General features: G+C 39.1%; 1 protein-coding gene across 3 annotated transcripts in view; it reads left to right on the forward strand.

The window, feature by feature from the left end:
* The window catches only part of TMEM131L (transmembrane 131 like), a 163,763-nt gene that overhangs the window by 70,222 nt on the left and 73,715 nt on the right, over positions 1-19,826 (forward strand). For all 3 annotated transcript variants that reach the window (XR_008912917.1, XM_007496214.3, XM_007496215.3), the window contains exons 4-7: positions 7,613-7,681; positions 13,666-13,789; positions 15,309-15,425; positions 16,713-16,823. Coding sequence is in view for 2 of the 3 variants with exons in the window: in XM_007496214.3 (XP_007496276.1) it covers positions 7,613-7,681; positions 13,666-13,789; positions 15,309-15,425; positions 16,713-16,823 (421 nt within the window). In the remaining variant the exon portion in view is untranslated. The remainder of the gene's footprint in view (positions 1-7,612; positions 7,682-13,665; positions 13,790-15,308; positions 15,426-16,712; positions 16,824-19,826) is intronic.

Below are 19,826 nucleotides of genomic sequence, written 5' to 3' on the forward strand. Positions count from 1 at the left end.
TAGGAAAATGGGCTGGATTGAGAGTTAGGGGCTGGGGTTTGAATCCCAATTCAATGTGTTGCTGGGCAGGTCTTTTAATCCTCATGTGTAAAATGAGAGGGTTGGTCTACATGGTTTTTGAAGTATTACCTTCTCCCTCTGAATCTGTGGTCCTTTGTGGACCAGATAAAGGTTGGGAAACATGAGTAATTTATTTTTGACTTGGGTGGATAAAATCCGAGTAATAAAAGATGGAAAAGGAGGATCTATTTATTTTTATTTTATTTTAAACTTTTTAAAGCATTAAAATTTATTCATTTAATTAATTTAGAATATTTTCCCATGGTTACATGATTCATATTCTTCCCCCCCCCCCTTCCTCCCTCCTCCCAGAGGCAATGAATAATCCCACTAGGTTTTACATGTATCATTGTTTAAAACCTATTTCTATAGTATTAATATTTGTAATAGAGTGATCATTTAAAGTCAACATCCTCAATCGGATCCCCATTGAGCCATGTGGTCAATCATATATTTTTCTAATGAGTTTCTATTCCCACAGTTCTTTCTCTGGATGTGGATAGGGTTCTTCCTTTAATTCAGAATTTAGTTCAGAATTGTCCCGGGTCATTGCATTAGGAGGATCTATTTCAAATCTTGTTTTTAGTCCAATTACCCTAAAGACTTTGCTGGATCCCTCCCCTGTAAGGTCATACTATTTTAGAAAGTTCAAAATGGGGAAGCTCAGCACAAATCCATATTGTATGACATTTTATGCAACAGTTATGTGTTTACTGTGATGGTCCAGTGCATTTCTCAGCATTTCCTTTCCAACCCTCTTCTTTGTTTGAATTGGTCATTATGGTCTTAGGGCTGTGTGAGAGCTTTTTTGGGCACTGCTGCCTCCAAGGAATTGTATGTAATTCTCAGGCTTAACTTGGGCATAGGCTGACTGGGCAGCCAATTCTTGGTCATCCATCTAGTTCCAGTTCTAAATCTTTCTTGCAGAATGATTTTTTTTTTAATTGGTTTTGGGTTCAGTGGAGAAGTAAGAAGGTGGGAGCATTAGAGAGGGGAAGAAAAGCAATTATCTGAACTTCTTCCTGAGCAGGCCGAGTCTTAGGGTGATTCATGGATTTCCCAATGAAGAGATACCAAACTGATTTTTTTTTATGTAATTGGAGTGGTTCATAACAGCTGATGAATTTAGTTCTTTTGTCTTTGTGATGAATAATTGTATTTAGGAATCTCTGAAATGCAATTGATTGCACATAAATTACAATCTGAAAATGCCTGTGACTACTCTTATCCTGATAGTAAAGGGGGGAAACTCAAGTAGGCCTTGTGTTAGAAGTTGAAGTTTTAAAATGAAAAAAATCTTTCACTTTTTGTACATGAATATGTATTTATCTGTATATATGAATATATGTGTTGAACATACATAGATTGAACAAAATACACATTCTTTCAAAATAATTTGACTTGAATTTTCTTTGAACTTTATTGCTGTAGGGGAAGTTTGCATGAGACTTGTGTGACACTGGGCTCTGTTCCTGTTCCCAGCCCACCCACCCCCCAAAAAAAAGAAAAGAGGAGGAAGGAAGGGGTGGGGGGCACTACCCCTTCCTTCCTCCTTCTCTCTCTTTTCCTTTTTTTCTATCTTCTCTCCTTCAAATTTTCACCCTTGGGTTCTGCACTGCTGAAAAACACGACCCCATGCCATATGAATTTTCTCTTTTCCCAAGGAGATGAAAGACTTTCATTAAACTTAGAACCCCAGAGTATTCATATCAGGAAAAAAACCTCCCCAAATTTTGGAAGACATTTGTGTAATAGAAGCTTACCTAACTAAAACTGTACATTAGGTTAACACTTTCATTATTAAAATTTTTATTGCCATCTTGTTTTTATATTGCCTTAAATTACCTTCTATAATTCCTACTCCATTCCAGAGAGCAGTCCCTTATAAAAACATTTTTTAGCAAAAGGACTTACTTTTTTAAAAAGAAAAATAATCCAGTAAACTTGATGAATAGATATGAAAAATTTGACAGTATACTGTGTTCTTTACCTCCTGTGTCCCTGCTTCCCCACACACCTCTGCAAAGGAATTGGAGGTGTCTTTTCATCTCTTCTTGGGAGCCAAGCTTATTTCTGAAAAAATACCCTGATTTTGAAGCGAGGCTTACATTTGGAATTGTGGCTTAACTCAAATAAGATTGCCCCAGATCTTCCCCTCTTTTCATCTTCTGTTGAATTCTGGATTCCTAAAAGTAGAGGAAGTTAGACTGACCCTGACTTAAGATATTCTTCAAAAGAACAGCACTTTGCTAAGGTATACTCTGAGAGTCCTCACAGACTAAGTCTGATATCTGGGAGGTTTGTGGGAAGTCATTTATTTTTCTTCTGTTTTCATGGTTAATGAGAAATCAGCAGAGTGATTTCTCTGAAGCTGCTGACTTATTTTGAAATGGAAAGAGAGAGAACATTTATTTCTATTCTATTCTATGAAAGAGAGAACACATGTTCTAAAACAGACATCAGAGGACCAGAGTTGGTAGCTTGGGAGGTTCTGTCGTTTCTACTCTTTTTAGCACATACTTGAGATTTGTGTGGATGGTTCTCCCATTCTCTCCCTGCCTACCCCCAATTTTTTTTGAATGAGAAAAGTACTCTAGTTTAATGATATTATAACAAAAATTACTTTATTTCCAAAAACATACCTTTAAAATAGTGTAATCAAAAATGCTCTTTTAACTTTATTAAAAAATTTTTTTTGAGTAGTAAGGCCAAATCTGATTTGTAGTATTGGGGGGGGGGGCTGTCTGTGATAGTGGATAACAGGTGGGCCTTGGAGTCGTTAGGTTAAAAACACTTGAATTTTAAGTCTCAGTTTTCTTCTTTGTGAAATGAGAGAATTAGACTCATTAGGACCTCAAAGATTCCTTCTGGTTCTGAATTTTTGATTTGATTCCATGATGACAATTTAGGAAGAGAAAAATGGATAATGTTTTGAAACTTTCACACAAATGATGTCTTTAAGTTTCAGTTTTTGGATTTGGAAGTCAGAACAGACATCAGAAGTTAGAGGGAAGATTTTATAGAGGAGATAGTCCTCTACAGATAGTTAGATTAAGCTGGTTTATTAGGCCTATTCTCTGAATTTTTGCTATTTTAGTAATTTTTGTTTTTAATTGTTCCTTTATTTGTTGCCTATATCATTGACTCTCAGATAATGACTTGTTCAAGGTTATGTCGCAGCATCAGTATTTGAACATTTTGGAGTCATCAAGCATTTATTAAATGCCTACTATGTGCCAGGGGATGAGCTGGGCACTGGGAATACAAATACAAAGATTGGAACAATTTCTAAGCTCAAAGAGTTTATTTTATGTGGGCAAGACAATAAGGCCATATATAAATAAATCAGTACTTACATGTGTAAGATGTACATTATCTTAGTTAAACAGAAACTAGTTTGGGAGGAAGGGCACTGGCAGTTGGGGGATCAGAAAAGGCTTCCTGTGGAAGATGATGCTTGAACTGCCTCTTGATGGAAGAGGGAGGTTCCTGGAGGCAGGTTTCAGGTGTGGAGCATTCTGGTGGAAATATTGGGAGAGAATGTTGTCTGTTGACAAGGTTGGAGTGCAGGAAAGGGAATAATATCCAACGAGGCTGGAAAGATAGATTTGGGGTTTGGTTGTAAAGATTTTTAGAGGTTTTTAACAGTGACATTTATATTTAATCCTGGAGGTTATTGGGAACCATTGGAGTTTATTGACTAGGGGAGTGATATTTATCAGATAAGGGAAAATCATTTAAGGAAAATCATTTCAATGTCAGTGTGTAGGATGGATTATAGCAGGGAGATACTGTTAGTGGAAAAGAAGACTGTTTTGTCTGTGTCCTTTTAGTGCAGCAGTTCTTAACCTCTCAATTTGTAGCAATGAGAATACATATGCATATCAGGTATTTACATTCCGAATCATAACTGTAGCAACATTACAGTTTTGAGTTTGGTTTGGGGTCACTGCAACATGAGGAACTGTATTGCGGGGTCACGGCATTAGAAAGGTCTTGAGAACCACTGTTCTAGTGCCTGAAACTGTCTCACACATGGTAGATGTTGAATAAACAGTGGCTGAATTAAAACAGATTGTAAATGGCATTATCTCTTTCCCTTAAAGAGGCTAGCTTTGAAGGCCTTGTTTTGTTGGGAGTGAGGAGGGAATTTTTGCACCTTCCTCTTTTTCTAAAGGTCTAGGTTGACTTCTTCCAAGAGAATTACTGCTATTTAACATTTCACCAAAGAAGTTAATATACATATTAGGTTTACACTACCCTGTGATCTAACATTTCTGTAGGATCCTGGCATTCCCCACAGTGTCTTTGGGGGTTTTAGGAAAAAAATGCTTAAGGCTAACGGTGTTTTCCATTCTGAAATATTAAATATAAAATTATGAATATACAAAAATACTTGTGAAAACTTTTTAGGATGAAAATAATATCTAGTGTTTACATAATGCTTTAAGATTTACAAAGCACTTTGCAAATACTGGATTTTATCCTCACAACATCCCTGGGACGGTGTGCTATTATTTTCATTTTATAGATGAGGAAATTGAGGCAGACAAGGACAGACCTGCTTACCTACCATCCCACTGCTTTTTTGTGTTTAAGGCTAGATTTGAACTTTGGTCTTCCTGACTCTAGATTCTGAAGTTTATCTACCATCACCTTTTTTAGTTCCTTTATTTCATATATCTTATTCCAAAATTTCCCTTAAATCCCTTCTCTCCTTATCTAGCAGTGTTTCTGTAGCTTGATATAACACATAACAGCATTTAATGGCTTCCATTTCTCTCTTATGTCTGTCTTACTGTCTGTCCATCATCTGTCTGTCTGTCTGTCTATCTATCTATCTATCTATCTATCTATCTATCTATCTATCTATCCATCCATCCAAAAATGTTCTGAGTCCAAAGTATTTTGGGGGAAAAAATGTTCTAAGGCAAGCCAGACTTTCCCCCCTTTCCAGCTAGATCACAAAGGGTCTCTGTCTCTGTCCCTTCCCCATCCCTCTTGGATGTCCTGGGGCAAATGACTAAACCCTTGAACCTTTGATACCCCTCACCAGGAAAATGAGGAGTTTGGACTCCATAACCTTCTGGACCTCTTTCAGCTCTTGCCCCAGGCTTATCTGCCTTGTATGTACCTGTCATTGTTGGCTTGCCTGCACACAGCTCTTCCCCCCTCTAGCGCAATCTAGCACCCCTGTAATAAGTGCCCTATTGTAGAAAACATTGTGGTAGGTGCCAGGCGCACAGAGACCCAAGCTGCCTAGGCCATGCCCTCAGGGGGCCCGTTCCCAGGTCCAGCTCCTCCCCTAGTAAGAGGAATGCAGCCATGCAGTCAGCAGGACCACGTGGAGCCCTGGGGATGCTGGAGCTGGAAGGGGATGATAGGGATGGGGCCAGGTGTTTCTTCCTGGGCCTTCCTCCAGGAGTCCCTTCAGCCCAGCTTGCCTCCCATTCATGCTATGCTGCATTTCTTTTAGATTCAACTTTTAAAAATGTCTTCTCACAGGAGAAGGTGAGCTCTTTGAGGCTAGAAATGTTACAAACATCCCAGGACTGAACACATAGTCAGTCTGGAGTAAATGGTTGTTGGTGGGTGGGCTGCTTCTGACTCCTCCTCCCTCTCTGATTCTTCCTCCCTCTCTGACTCTTCCTCCCTCTCTGGCTCTTCCTCCTGCTCTTAGGTCTCCAGCCTCCTGAGGGCTGGGTCTGGGCCTGGGACAGTTCCTCCTTGGGTCTCCTCCCCAGGGGTCCCTTCCAGAAGAGTACTCCATGCGCCAGAGAGAAAATTAGCCAGATTTTCCTCCTGTTTTGAAGCGATTAAAGAGTAGTATTTCTCTCAGGTCAGATTCTTTTTTTTTCCATCTTCAATTTTTGCAGAGACCTGTTCTGGGGGGTGGGAGTGGGTGGGGTAACTACTCAGTGCTAAACCATTTTTCTTAGATTTTTCATTTTTAATCTATTCTATCTTTTTTTTTCCCTTTTGAGATAAAGTCCTGGGACAGGCCATTAAGAAGAAGTATATTTGGGAGCAATGGCAGCTGGGTGGCTCAGAGAGCCAGATCTAGAGATGGGAGGTCCTGGGTTGAAATCTGGCCCAAGACACATTCTCACTGGGTAATCTTGGGCAAGTCACTTAACCCGAATTACCAAGCTCTTATCATTTTTCTGCCTTGGAACCAAGACACAATATTGATTCCAAGACAGAAGGTTTAAAAAAAAAAGTAGAATATGAATTTTCAATTGTGAAATAAAAAGAAATCCTTTATTATTCTTTCTTAATTAACATTAATAGTAATGTTGGCAGGACTTTTTTTTTTTTAAGGGAATGTGTAATATCTCTTGACTCAGTGAATAGAACACCAAGTCTGGAGTCCGGAAGACCTGAGTTTAAATGTAGCCTCAGATACTTCCTACTTGTATGACTCTCACTTTATTTACCCTGTTGGCCTCAGTTTCCTCATCTGCAAAATGAGCTAATAAAGAAAATGGTAATCCATGATAGTATCTTTGCTGGGAAAACATCTTTTGGTGAATGCCTATGAAAAGGCAAAAAGATCTTACAAGGTTTATAGCATTTATTAAAACTTTTTGAAAGGTTTCTTTTATTTGGATCCAGAAAAGAAAACCTGTTATAAAACTTCCCAATTCCTCTTTTTTGTCCATATGTGTTTCAGGAAGCTAAGCCCTACATTAGATTTTTCTTGTTCGTTTTGATGAGACATTAGATTAACCATGATTCATGAATAATGATTCTTGCCTAGCCAGAATTTCTACCCTCGACTCTGAGAACATTTTATTGTACTGTTGGTTATTTTTAAAATTCTATTTATTTTTTAAAAGATATTTCCCAATGTTTACATGATACATTTTCTTTCCCTCTCCTCTTCTCTCCCCCCTCTCAGAGCTGACCAACAGTTCCACTGGGTTGTACAACTGTTGGTCACCTATTTCCATGTTATTCATTTTTTCTGTAGAGCGATTTTAAAAGTCCTAAACCCTAAATCACATACCCATATATTCATGTGATAAGTGATGTCATATGTTTTGCTTTTGCATTTCTACTCCCATACTTCTTTCTCTCAATGTGGATAACATTCTTTCCGGTAAGTCCTTCAGGAGTGTCCTGGCTTGTTGCATTGCTACTAGTAACAAAGTTGATTACATTGGATTGTTCCACAGTGTTTTACTCTCTGTGTACAATGTTCTTCTGGTTCTGTTCATTTCACTCTGCATCAGTTCATTGAGGTTCTCCCAGTTCATACAGAAAACTGCAGATCATCATTCCTTATAGCACAATAGCATTTCATTATCATCATATACCACAATTTGTTCAGCCATTCTCCAATTGAGGGACATCTCCTCATTTTCCAATTTTTTGCAATGTTGGTTATTTTAAAAGCATTTCTAGAACTTGGCTCAAAATATCCTTATACTTGGGAGAGTTTTTATCCATATAAGGATCTTTAATGAGTTTGGTGTATTTGTCTTCAAGTTCATCAGGAAAACTTTAAAAGGATAATAAAATTAATTCCTGTTTTCTTTTTCCTTTTTAGATTCTCAGATAAGCTATCTAGTGGGAAGGATTTATATTTTCGGCCTTCAGCCCTAGATTTTGGAGTGCAGTAAGTATCTGATCCTTTTTTCCTCCCTCTCCCTTTATACATTTTGTTATTAGCCCCTCCTCCTTCAGTTTTGATTTTATTACAGTCTTAATAATATATATCATGTTGGTTGTCTTCTATCACATTTTCTGTGTATGTACATAGGCATTATATTACATGCAGTGTAGCATGGGATATTTATAATAGTCAGAATTTACATTGTGCTTTAAGGTTTGCACAGGTCTTTAAAGATAGTATTTAATTTGATCATCATACTAGCTATATAAAAGAAAGACCACAATTCTTGTTACCTCATTTTTCAAGCAAATTAACTGAGTCTCATAGAGTTCTAAAAGGCCATATAACTGATAAATTTCTGAGGTGGGGCTCAAACCTAGATCTCCCTGGATGTTATAAATTTTAGCCTAGTCCTTTTCCCATTAAGGAAAATGAGAGGAGGGGAAAAAAGGATATGAAGTAGGATTGAAAATTGGAGAAAAAAGGTTGTAAAGGAAATTTTAAAAATGTATCAGCATCAGATATTTGAAGGATCTTAACTACTTACTCTTAGTCACCCCTGGGATACAGTCTTCTTTGTCTTTTGAAACTGAACTAGTTCATTGAAAATAACAACTGATAACTTTAAGAATTATAAAACGTTGGTGCTATCATTTCTCCTTTTAACAGATGTTTATTTGACTCCTAATATGTGCTGTGCTAGGGCCTGGGCATGGACAGATGACCAAACACCTGGCCCCTTTCCCTCCAAGAATTTTTAAAATAGCAGAAGCAAGAGAAGTCTTGGCTGCCCCACTTACTGAATGTGTGATATTGAATAAATTTAACCTCCTCTTAGTCTCATCATCTCTAAAACGGGGTGATGTGGCTAGGCTATATCATGGGATTATTGGGAAGAAGGCTCTCTGTAGAGTGTGTGGGATCTACCCCTCTGGGTGCTTCCTCTCTTAATGAGAGGAGTGTTTTAGATGCTGCGACCTTCAGGGTGGCTCATGGAAGTTTGGGGGTTTTGCTTGCTAATAGTTGAGGTGGTGTGACGTAAAGAGGTCTGTGGCCAGTTCCTCTCTGGGTCTTAGTTTCTTGATCTGTAAAATGGGAAGTTGGAGCGGGTAGACCTCTGTGGTCCCTTTTAGCTCTGGATTTAAATATTTATTACTTTAGCGGTATTGAAACTGCCTTCACAAATGAAGATTGTAAGAGGTCTCTCATTTATAACTTTGGAGAGTACCCAAGGCTCAGGAGGGATGCAGTGATTCACTCTCAGGACACCTTCTCTTTTATTCAGTGAAGCTGGAGGAAGTCTTAAAACTGTGGATTGTGTCTCTGATAAGTTGTCTTTTATAAAATCTCAGCTGGGACCTCGCTGCATCAAGGCATTCCTTTTATCCTTTCCTCATCAAAGCACCTCACCATCAATATTGCAGACCTTTTCATCCCTTCTCAAGCCTTGGTGTCCCCAAGGAGCTGGCCTTCCTTAGAGCTGCCCCCTCCTCTTCCCTCTCCTGGCTCCAATGCCTCCACTGTAGCCTCCTCCTTCTCCGATGTCTCAGTGAGAGGAAGCCCTTGCGGGGCAGGGCTGTCTGCCGCAGAGGCCCCCTGCCACCTTGTTACCCCCTGCTGCCCTCTGAGCTTCCCTCCTCCCTCCTCTCCCTTTCAAGAAAAGTTCCTGGCTTCTCCACAGTCTGGCTTCTAGCCCTATCCCTTGACAAGGTTCTCTGCAAAGCCACCTACGGCTGTCCGATGCCTGTTTCTGTTTTTTGTCTCACTGTTGCTCTCCTTCAGCTTCTCTTTTCTCCAGGTGTTTGTGGCCCAGGTCTCTTCTCCTTTTCTCAGGCCCCCTTGCTGGATCCTCATCCAGGTTGCCCTCCCTAACTGGGTGCCCCCATAGGCCCCTTCTGTAGCCTCTCTTCTTCCTCCTTGCTCCATTCTGACTAGGTGACCTGGACTGTTGCAGCAGGCTTCTGCTTGGTCTCCTGGCCTCCAAGTTTCTTCCCCCCTGCATTCAAGCATCCATTCATCGGCCATGATGATTTTCCTAAAGCTCAGATCTCATCCTTTCAAACTGCATCTGCTCTGGTGACTCCCTATTATTTCCATACAAAACACTGGACATTTAAAGCCTTCACAGTCTGTTCCTTACCCATATTCTGGTGCCTTACTTCCCACTACATGGTCTGACATTCAGGGACACTGGCTTTCTGATTAGTCCTTAAAGATGCACTGGTCCCGGGTCTGTGCCTCTTGATGGGCTATGTGTTGGGCCTGGGATATGCTTCTCTTTCATCTCCCCTCACTAGCTTTTTGGCTTCGTCTTACAACAACTCAGACCCCATCTTCTACAGGGTGTAAGAGAGGAGTAATCTAGTTGGTACAAGGAGCAATTGCACAGATTGGATTACTCCTCTCTTACAAGGGGACCACATCTGGTATTCCTATTCCCTGCTCCCTTCTGAGATTAGCTCCCATTTATAATCTGTAGACATTTCATGGATGCAGTATACCCGTTTAAAAAAAAATGTTTTCTCCATTAGAAAGTGAGATCCTTGAAGGTAGACCGTTTTTCATTTCGTGTTTCTAGCTCTTAGCCCATATCCGTGCCACAGAGTAAGCACTTTATTTTATTTTGTTTTTAATTTACAGTTTTGTTATTTTCATGCAAAAACCCCTTCCCTATTGGTCATTGTTGTAAGAGTACACTCTTACAGAACCAAAACCCCCAAATAAGACCAAAGATACACTGATGTGAAAGACGACTCCAAAAATGTTTGACTCGCCCACTAACAACGGAATATCATGAAACTATAAGTGAAACGACTCCAGTTTATGATTGATCAATCTAACATAACATGCCACAAATCTAGTTCTCTATTATAAATGAATGAATCACTGGGGGCATAAACTGGAGGCATTCAAATAATGGCTAATTCAGTCTTTGTTGTGAATGATTTCATTTTAACTTGGTTTTGCCTTAATAATAATAATGCCAGCCTATGTTCAAAGTGACTTTGTGTTTTCATTCATATTCATTATCTTATTCTGTCTTGTTAAATAAACAGTTTAAGTATTTTATCACCCCCCCCCCCCCCTTTTTATGCCAGATTGGGAAAATGATGCCTATTTTGCTGGCCAAGGTAACATAGACAGCACTACTGGGAGTAGCATCTTTGTCACTGAGATTCTGGTTTGGCATTTCCCCCCATTATATTATATTGTCTTATTGGTGATTTTCTCAGAGTAAGAAATTTGTTTGATTTTTTTTTTACCCAAAGAAATTTATCCACGGCACCTAATGGCTACGCATTCCAAATCAGCAGAGTTGATATGAGTGAGGCTTTAATGTATGTGTAACAGATGGGAGAAACTGAAGTGGTAGAGAAAGGGGGAAGGGTGCAAGAATACCTTTCTTTGACTACTTTGCAAAGTGGTTCCTGTTTTTGATATTGTCATTTAGTCTGTGGACCTTGGGCAAGATCCCTTTTCTCCTTTGTAGCTTAGCTTTCCTGTATATCAAGCAAGGATGATATTGTTTAATCACCCTTGACTCCACAGGAGTTTTTTAAGGGTAGTCTCATGGGCAGGCAGCTTTGAAGTAGAGGGTGCTAATTATCCTGAGAAGAGGGTGAATTGATAAGGTATAACATTCTGAGATTTGCTTTTCAAAGAGAGAACTTCCCTTCTGATTGTCCTTTAGACTCTTGTAAGTTAAGGGCCTGGCAGTTGTCTCTGGTAAAGGAAATTTAAGATCCTCATAGCACTTTAAAAATAGCTGAGTGATAACTACTCCGGATCCTCAGCCAACATTCCCAACTGGTTGATTTGTGGTTCCAGACTAAGCTTCTGTGGAGGATAGAATGGCTGTGGGCTCTGGTTCTCCCCAATGCCCTTGGTTTTTGTGCCCTGGGGAGATGTTTTACACTTGTGGGTGAAGTGTTATATGAAACCAAAGGCTGTACTCCTAGCCTTGTTGGTAGGATATAAAGCATTTACATGTAAGCATTAACGACTCAGTTAATTGATCCCTTTTCCTTGGAAATTAAAAACTGAGAAAATCATTGCTATTTAATTCAGTGAGATGATAGTAGAGCTTTCTTCAGTCACAATGGCAACATTCTTTGCTGGGTATGCTCAGGAAATATACTCTCTTTTTATAAGAGCACTTGAAAAAAGTAATCTCACTGGAAAGTAGGTCCTTAAAAAATGTTTATTGGTTCTAAATTTAAATTCTAGTTTGACTTAAAGAAGGGAGAGAAAAGCAAATGATTGCCACTTTTAGAGATAGTGTTGACTTTTTCTGTGCCAGACCTGTGATTTCATTGGTGTGAGGAATCCCTCTGTGGAAGTATCCTCCATAGATGTGGTTTGGCAGCTACTCTCTGGAATACTTTGTCTTTGATTACATCTCCAGAGTCAAATCTAAATCCCCTCCTCCCCCGATTCCAAGGATGACCCTCCATCTATTACAGTAGCCCTAGATTATAAGAATATCTTAGTGCAATTAAGGGAAAGCACACAAGTTCTTTTTTTTTCTTAAGGAAAACAGAGAACTAGTACCTCTGAGATTTTTGTTAAATTGAGAGGACAGTTGGATTTCCCCTAACCCTTGCTAAGAACTATTGCTCATTCCAGCTGTCTTCACTAGATCTACTTGAAATGGCACCTATGACCTCAGTGAAGTTTCTGGTAGCCATTTGTGTTGTCTATGAGAATGTTACTGGGCTGATATCTAGCACAGTGCCTAATGAGCACTTAATTTCTCTTTATTGAATTGAAGGCTGTTAATTATTGAAGCAAGGACCAGTATTGCACTTGGTGTTTGGAGGAGAGTAAGAGATCACCAAGGAGACTTGGTGAAGGAGTAACTCATTCTTCAGGTCTGTCTGTCTGTCTGTCTGTCTGTGTCTGTCTGTCTTATCTATCTATCTATCTATCTATCTATCTATCTATCTATCTATCTATCTATCTATCTATCTGTCTGTCTATCTATTCGTCTGTCTGCCTGTCTATCTACTCATCTTCTTCTCTCCCTCAGGGGAGTTATGATTAGAGGTAGACAGTGTGAAAAAAAGTAACTATAGTCATTGTAAAACAGTGTATTATGATACAGTTTTTTATGTTTTTACCAAGGCAATCTTTTTAGCATCAATTAAGTAATTCTTTTGCCAGAACTACCAAGAAATAAATATCCCTTCTGTAAGTTGATAGAATACTACTTCCAGAAGAGTGGAATGTTCAGCAAATAGCCTTTACACTTATTGCCCAGGAAACAAAGCCTGAGAGAACTGGGTTTTCATGGAAGCAAGCAAATTTTCTATATTCTAAATATGATTTATTTTCATTTGAATTATGTGTACAAGTTGGAGAAATACCTATTGCCTAATGTGTATTTCTCATAAAAGTTTAATGGTCCCCTTGGATTCATGTAATACAAACTCCAGTGGGTATGAGATTTTTAGGTAAGAGCTGAGAGCTCCTTGGTTTGGGGGAATCACATCCTAGGCAAACATTTCAGCCCCTTCTCATCTTGTGTGTCTCTTACTTAGGTCTTTTGACTTTAAATAGATCTTTTTGAGAATTGATTCAACAGATTGGAGGTCTTAATCCTTTTTTGTTTTTGTTTTTAAACTATATTGAGGTGGGGGATGAAAAATTAAAATGTATTGTGTCAACATAATGTATCAGTTGCTTCTCCTGTTTTTGACATGAGTAGAATCAAATTCCTTATCATAAATGTCCTAAATGATAGCCTTTTTTTTCTCTCTCTCTGTGGCCTATGTATAGCTATCCCTTGTCTTTTCCCTTGCCCTTTGGTTTGAATTAAGTTTTATAAAAGGAAATGCTATTTCTTACTGTTTTGTTGATATGTTTTGATGGAAGTAGGAGTTGTGGTTTTCTTAACAGAAGGTAATGAAAATTGATCTCTTGTGAATATATGTGCAAAGCTCTATGCAATATATATAAATAATATTTTTCTCATTTTCCCCCCTTAGGTTATTAGGACTTCCTACAGCTAAAATATTATATGCTCATAACCCTAGTAGGGATAAAGAAGTTGTAGTGAATTCAGTGTTTACAGCTTCTAGACATTTTCATGTGTCTCCTGTTCATTGCAGGGTGAGTGTTGATGTACTCTTGGAAACTATGTGGTGGAAGCCTGCCAGGGTTTCATGCTTTCTTTGGCCTAAAGTTTTCATTTTCTGCTTGTCTCCCAAATCCTTGCTAATAACCTTGGTCTCTTTCAGAATGCCTATTTTCTCTGCTGTTTATTTTTTCCAGAAGTTTTTTTCTTTATTTTGAGGTGGGTCTTGATATTAACATATAAGGGAGAAAAAGTTTAGACTTCAAACCAGATAGCTGAGTGTACACATATCAAAGGGCCTTTATTCATTACTAAGGAAATCTCATACTGTGAAGGTTTAGTTTACCAAATTCTTAATTACTCAGAATTTAGAAAAAAGTTTACAGCCTTTGTTTCTTTCACCAGATGTGGTGAAAATTACTTCCAAATTCAGGCATAGAGGAAGATGGGAAGTAAGTCAGTATAAACTAGAAGGCCCGAGCTCTTAACTCACATAGGGCATCTAGTTGATTCAGTGGATAGAGTCTCAGGACTCTCATCTTCCTGAGTTTAAATCTGGCCTCAGACGCTAGCTGTGTGATCCTGGACAAATCACTTAACCCTGTTTGCCTCAGTTTCCTCATCTGCAAATTGAACTGGAAAAGGAAACGGCAAACCACTAGTATCTTTACCAAGAAAACCCCAAATAGGAATCACAAAGAGTTAGACAGTACTGAAAAATGACCAAAAAAATGTTCTTAATTTGAATGTTATTATGTTTAAATTCCAACTAGTTAGAAGGTTGTTGTTGTTGTTTTTCCCCCATGCTTGCTTATATACACCTTAAATTTTGAACTTTTTTCATAGTAGAGGGCCTGGGGTCATGGTAGGAGAGAGACCAATACTGTTTTTATTTCCTTGACATAGTCAATAACAACATTTCACTTATTTGACTAAAGCATTTGAGTGCTTTTATATACACATATACATAATACACACACACACACACACACAAACACACACATAGTCTTTTCTCTATATTTAAAGATGAAAACTTTGGTGAAGAGCAAAGATTGTTAACTGAGGTCCTTAAACATAAAAAAAAATTATTTGGAAATCATTTGTTTCATTTGAAATTCTGTGCATTTTATTTTGTGCATTAAAATAGTTTTGAGGGGTCCATTGGCTTCACAAAACTGCCCCAGGGGTCCATGTCACCTAAAAAGTTAAGAATTCCTGGTGTTGAAGAAAATTTTTAAAAAATTTGAATTTGAAGTTTGAGAGGAAAGATATTTAAAAAATATATATATAAGTGGTTCATGTAGGGGCAGACACACTATAATCCCAAATGAAAGTTAAAGGATTTGAGGCCTCTGTTGCCAGTAAACCCATTGGCATGTTCTTTTTAAAAGTGTCCTCAGATTGGGGATTCTGAGCTGTTGTAGAAACCCAGAGGGGTCGTCATCCTGACTGTGTGGGTTTAAGTAGCACAGGAGTTGTCTAAGCAAAGAGATTAGAAAGATACGTTAATTATTGGTTTTGAGCAGGTGAATTTAATGTATGCCTGTCTTTCAGGTGATTCCAGCAATGGGACAAACTTCCTTCAGAATCATTTTTTTACCAACTGAAGAAGGGAGCATCGAAAGTTCCTTATTTATAAATACATCCTCTTACGGAATTATTTCCTACCAGGTGGAGTACATTTTTCTTCTCATATTCCACAATGTTGTGAAGTGTAGGTGTTGTGCTCCCAGCCACTTGTGTTCAAAGACCTAAGACCTTTAGTTACTTTAGCCTTTCTCAGGTGACCCTTCCCCCCCCCCCCTCCTCTTTGTGGACATAAATCACTGACTGGTTCTTCTGTTCTACAACTCTGACATAGGCTCACATATGAGTGATCTCCTATCTCTGTCTTCTGATTTTTGACGAATACTGGAATAGAACCCCAAACTCCCTTGAATATTCCATTTTTATATTGCAAAAGGCTTTTGTTTATAAAGCAAACTTGAGAAGTCAGTGGCTTTGCTATTCACTTTCCCATGTCTCTTTGAAAATGTGGAATCTCTTTTCTTACACTGAGGAAATCAGAAGCAATTTCCTTAACTGAGTTAAAGAAATAAATCCATTCAGACCTTGTCTGTCGCAGTCTTTGAAATGCCAAAGTAAAAAAGATAAAATTCAAATAACAAATACTTGTCATGATCTTCTAAACAAAGGAGGCTCTTTCCCCAGTTTTGGAGCCATGCTGCATTTTAAAAAAGAAATAAAAAATGTTTTCCCTCTCAATTGCATGTAAATACAAAGTTTTTTGTTTTTTATAATTTTTGAGTTCCAAATCCCCTCTATCCTTTCCCTTTCTCCTCTTTGAACAGTTAAACATTTTGATATGCTATAAATGTAAAGTCATGCAAAACATATTTCCTAATTAGTGTAATATTTAAAATTATGAGGCTATTTGTAGCTTAGTAACTTTATTATTCAAAGTAGTATTAGTAGTAAAGAGAGGGAAAGGTAGGGGAGAGGTGCCTCAAGTCATATTAGCTTACCTGCAAAAGATACCTCTTTCCCCCCCAAAACAATAAAAATAAAGAATGTAAAAATTGTTTGCTTTGGTATGCATTCTGACTCCATCCATTCCTTCTCTGGAGGTGGAGAGCACTTTTCACCATAAATCCTTTGGATTTATCTTGGATCACTGTATTATTGAGAATAGCCAAGTCGTTCACAGCTTTTCTAGAAGACGTTTTCCTTGCTCTCATGTAGTTTACAGTCTACAAAGTACAAAAAGATTCCGCTGGGAGGCCTCTGGTTTGTGGTTTGCTGGAGAGGATGGTGTTTTAGAAGCTGGGATCCTTACCTGATGAAGCTCCAAGAAACTTACTATCAGGAATATAGACTTCATCTGGAATAGTCAGAGATCTTTGATGACTCAGTATTTTTTCTCTTCATAATGGTATCATTTGCTGTTTTTTACGCCAGGTCTTTGGAACTGGAATGCCACGATTCTCCCCCGAAGGGTCTACTAAACAGTTACCAAATGCTCATTTGCTGCTTCCCCATGTTCAGAGCATCCAGATTTCACAAACACAGGTAATTTTTTGAGAGTAGAAAAATTATATGGAGCCCAGAAAGGAACCACTTCACCAGTCATTTGTGCTCCTTAAGTAAAGACGGTTCCTGGGCATTCTTCTTTAGCACCTTCCTGGCCATCGAATACGGTCATTAGGGCGGTGCGTGCTCCGCTTCGCAGCTCGAAGGACCGGTCAGGGAAGGAGGTTATTCCTGTGCACCGTAGCCTGGAGAAGCTGTCCTCGCGAAGGGAAGGACAAGCGGCTCCCCGAATGGGCTCATGGAGACTCGGACATGTCCACAGGGCTGCCCCCAGACTGGATGGCAGTCCTTGGGAGAGCAAAGACAGCACTCCTATCTTGTCGCTGGGAGGCACCGATGACCGGATCAGTTCTCAGGGCGTCATTTTTTTTAAAGGTGGCACCTTCTGTCTTTGCATCGATACTCCGTATCCATTCCAAGGCAGAAGAGCGGCAGAGGCTAGGCAATGGGGGTGAGGGCCGCACAGCTGGGAAGTGGCCGAGCTCTTCCTTTGCTTTCTCTCCAAGTAGCACCTTGGCATTGGTTTCTTCGCTACATGCTTTCTGCTCTGTTTTTAAAGTTTCTTTCCAAGAGCTGTACTTTGAACACTTTGTTACTTTTCCCTCCTGTGATTATCTTTAACTGTCCTAGTGAAGTTTGCAGGCAGTGTTTATCATTATTAATAAAGATATTTCACAACGTTAGTTTGAAAACCCTTTGGGGAAAGCATTCATTGCCAAATGAAAGATTAAAATTCATATGATCACCCCCCCCAGTCCCGCACACCTCTGCCCCTTTCCTCTTGTGCTCCTCTTCCCTCTGTTAATAAAGACATAATGGTTGAATGCTGTTAAATTTTAGTAGGCTGCCTACTGACAGGGCAGAGAGAAGCTGGAAAGAGAAACCGAAGTAGGAGCTTTTTTCTCTCTTAAGTCATAGAAGTCTTTGCCACAGGATAAAATCAGGATCTTGGTGTAGAGCTGGAAGGATGAACCCCAATCTCTTGTCCCTTCCCTACTCAGGCACTTTGTCATGCTCTCAGGGGCCCTAGCAGAGCGACCTTTCTCCCTCCTTGGACCTGTGCCCACTGGGAAATATTCTGGGGTTCCTTATCATGTTTCAGCGCAATAATGCCCCCATCACCCGAAGTTGCTGCCATTTATTTTGGTATTTTATTCGATTCATGAGCTTGGTTGACATGACCATTCTGAGGTACATTGGTTATCATTCTTTTTAAATTAATTCATTTATTTAGAATATTTTTCCATGGTTACATAATTCATGTTGTTTCCTCCCTTCTTCCCTCCCTACTCCCTGAACTGATAAGCAATTTCACTGAGCAATTTTTTACATGTATCATTGTTCAAAACGTGTTTCCATGTTAATAGGTTTTAATTCTTTTTCTAGAGTCTTCCTTTTCAGAGTTTTCTTCTCCTTAGATACTGTATAAAAATGCCACCTCCTTCTTGAAGTCTTTTTTGATTGATGGAATGGAAGGCAGTTTACCAACTATCCCGTCTTCATTTTAAGGAAAAAATCTGAAAACTGAGCTTTTAAAGTGGTTCATTGCCCAGGGCTTTTTACATTATTGTACAGCTTTCCCCTCCTTCCTCATGAATGTCCACAAGGGTGTGTGTTTCTGTGTCTACATCCCCTCTCCCCAAACATATCTATATATCTTTACCTTAGAAGCAAATCTAAGACAGAATTACTGTAAGGACTAAGCAATGAGGGTTAAGTGATTTGCCCAGAGTCACACAGCTAGGAAGTGTCTGAGGTCAGATTTGAACCCAGGACCTCCTGACTAGACCTGGCGGTCTACCTCCAAGCTACCTCGCTAACCCATGGGGTATATATTTTAGACCAAGGTCAATTGTAGGTATCTGGATCAAATATGATTTGCTTATAAAAAAAGTTCGGATTTGGAGTTGAGTAGCCTGATATAGGCTAGACCTCCAGCTGTTTGATATTTTGCAATACTATCTAACTTCTCCCAAATGGAGTTGCTTCCTATATGAAATATATGTAATAATATGCTTTTCTTGGTCCCCTGACATGAAGACTATTGAGTGACCGTCTAATTTGTGAAGAACGGGACTACACACTATTTTAGACAGACAGACAGACAGACACACACACACACACACACACATACACACACACACACACACACACACACACACACACAATGTTAAAGGTGGGATTTGAACTCGAATTACCAGGCGGAGTGTCGCCTTTCCAATAGTATCATTCTGCCTCACTAGCTCATCCAGTAGTCACTTCAGAGTTTTCTAGGTTATTTAGTGCTGTGATGTAGGTCATGTAAATGCCATCCTCCTTTTGCAGATGGAGGTCCCAAGTTACATATCAGAACTGGGACTAACTGGGTCCTATTCAATTCGGAGGCTTTGTAAAGTATTTTGCTACAAAATGTAAGCTGTCTCTAATGTTAGTAACACGTCTTTGCTCTGTTAGTTAATGCAGCTAATATAGGACACTATTTTAGATCTCAAACATTATTTGATTAAATTTAGCAGGATAATTAGCCAATATTGTAAAATGAGATAACATATTTAAACTGTTTTGCAAACCTTAAAGTGACATATAAATGTTAGCTGTTATTATTTCAGACCTGTGTGTGTGTGTGTGTGTGTGTGTGTGTGTGTGTGTGTGTGTGTGTGTGTGTGTGACAAATACTGCTAATCATACAAAGAAAAGTAAGAGAGAGTCCTTTCTCTCAAGGAGCTGAGACAACCAAAAAGTGAGACACAGCCTTCTAGGACTTTTCATCCTGAAAATGTTGCTGATCTTGCTCTCTGTCCCCCATAGGGGATTTTCTGCCCCTCATTGGAGAGCCCCCTTAGATCTCCTCAGAGTAGGGGTGCCATAATAGCACATAGGCTCTTTGGATGCTTTTGTGCCATCTTTCTACAAAATTGACTCCCCTTGTTCTCTGGTCAGATAACTGCTTATCTTTTATTCTTATTCTCATGCCATTCTTCA

This window comes from Monodelphis domestica, chromosome 6, assembly GCF_027887165.1.
Source record: "Monodelphis domestica isolate mMonDom1 chromosome 6, mMonDom1.pri, whole genome shotgun sequence".
NCBI lineage: Eukaryota > Metazoa > Chordata > Mammalia > Didelphimorphia > Didelphidae > Monodelphis > Monodelphis domestica.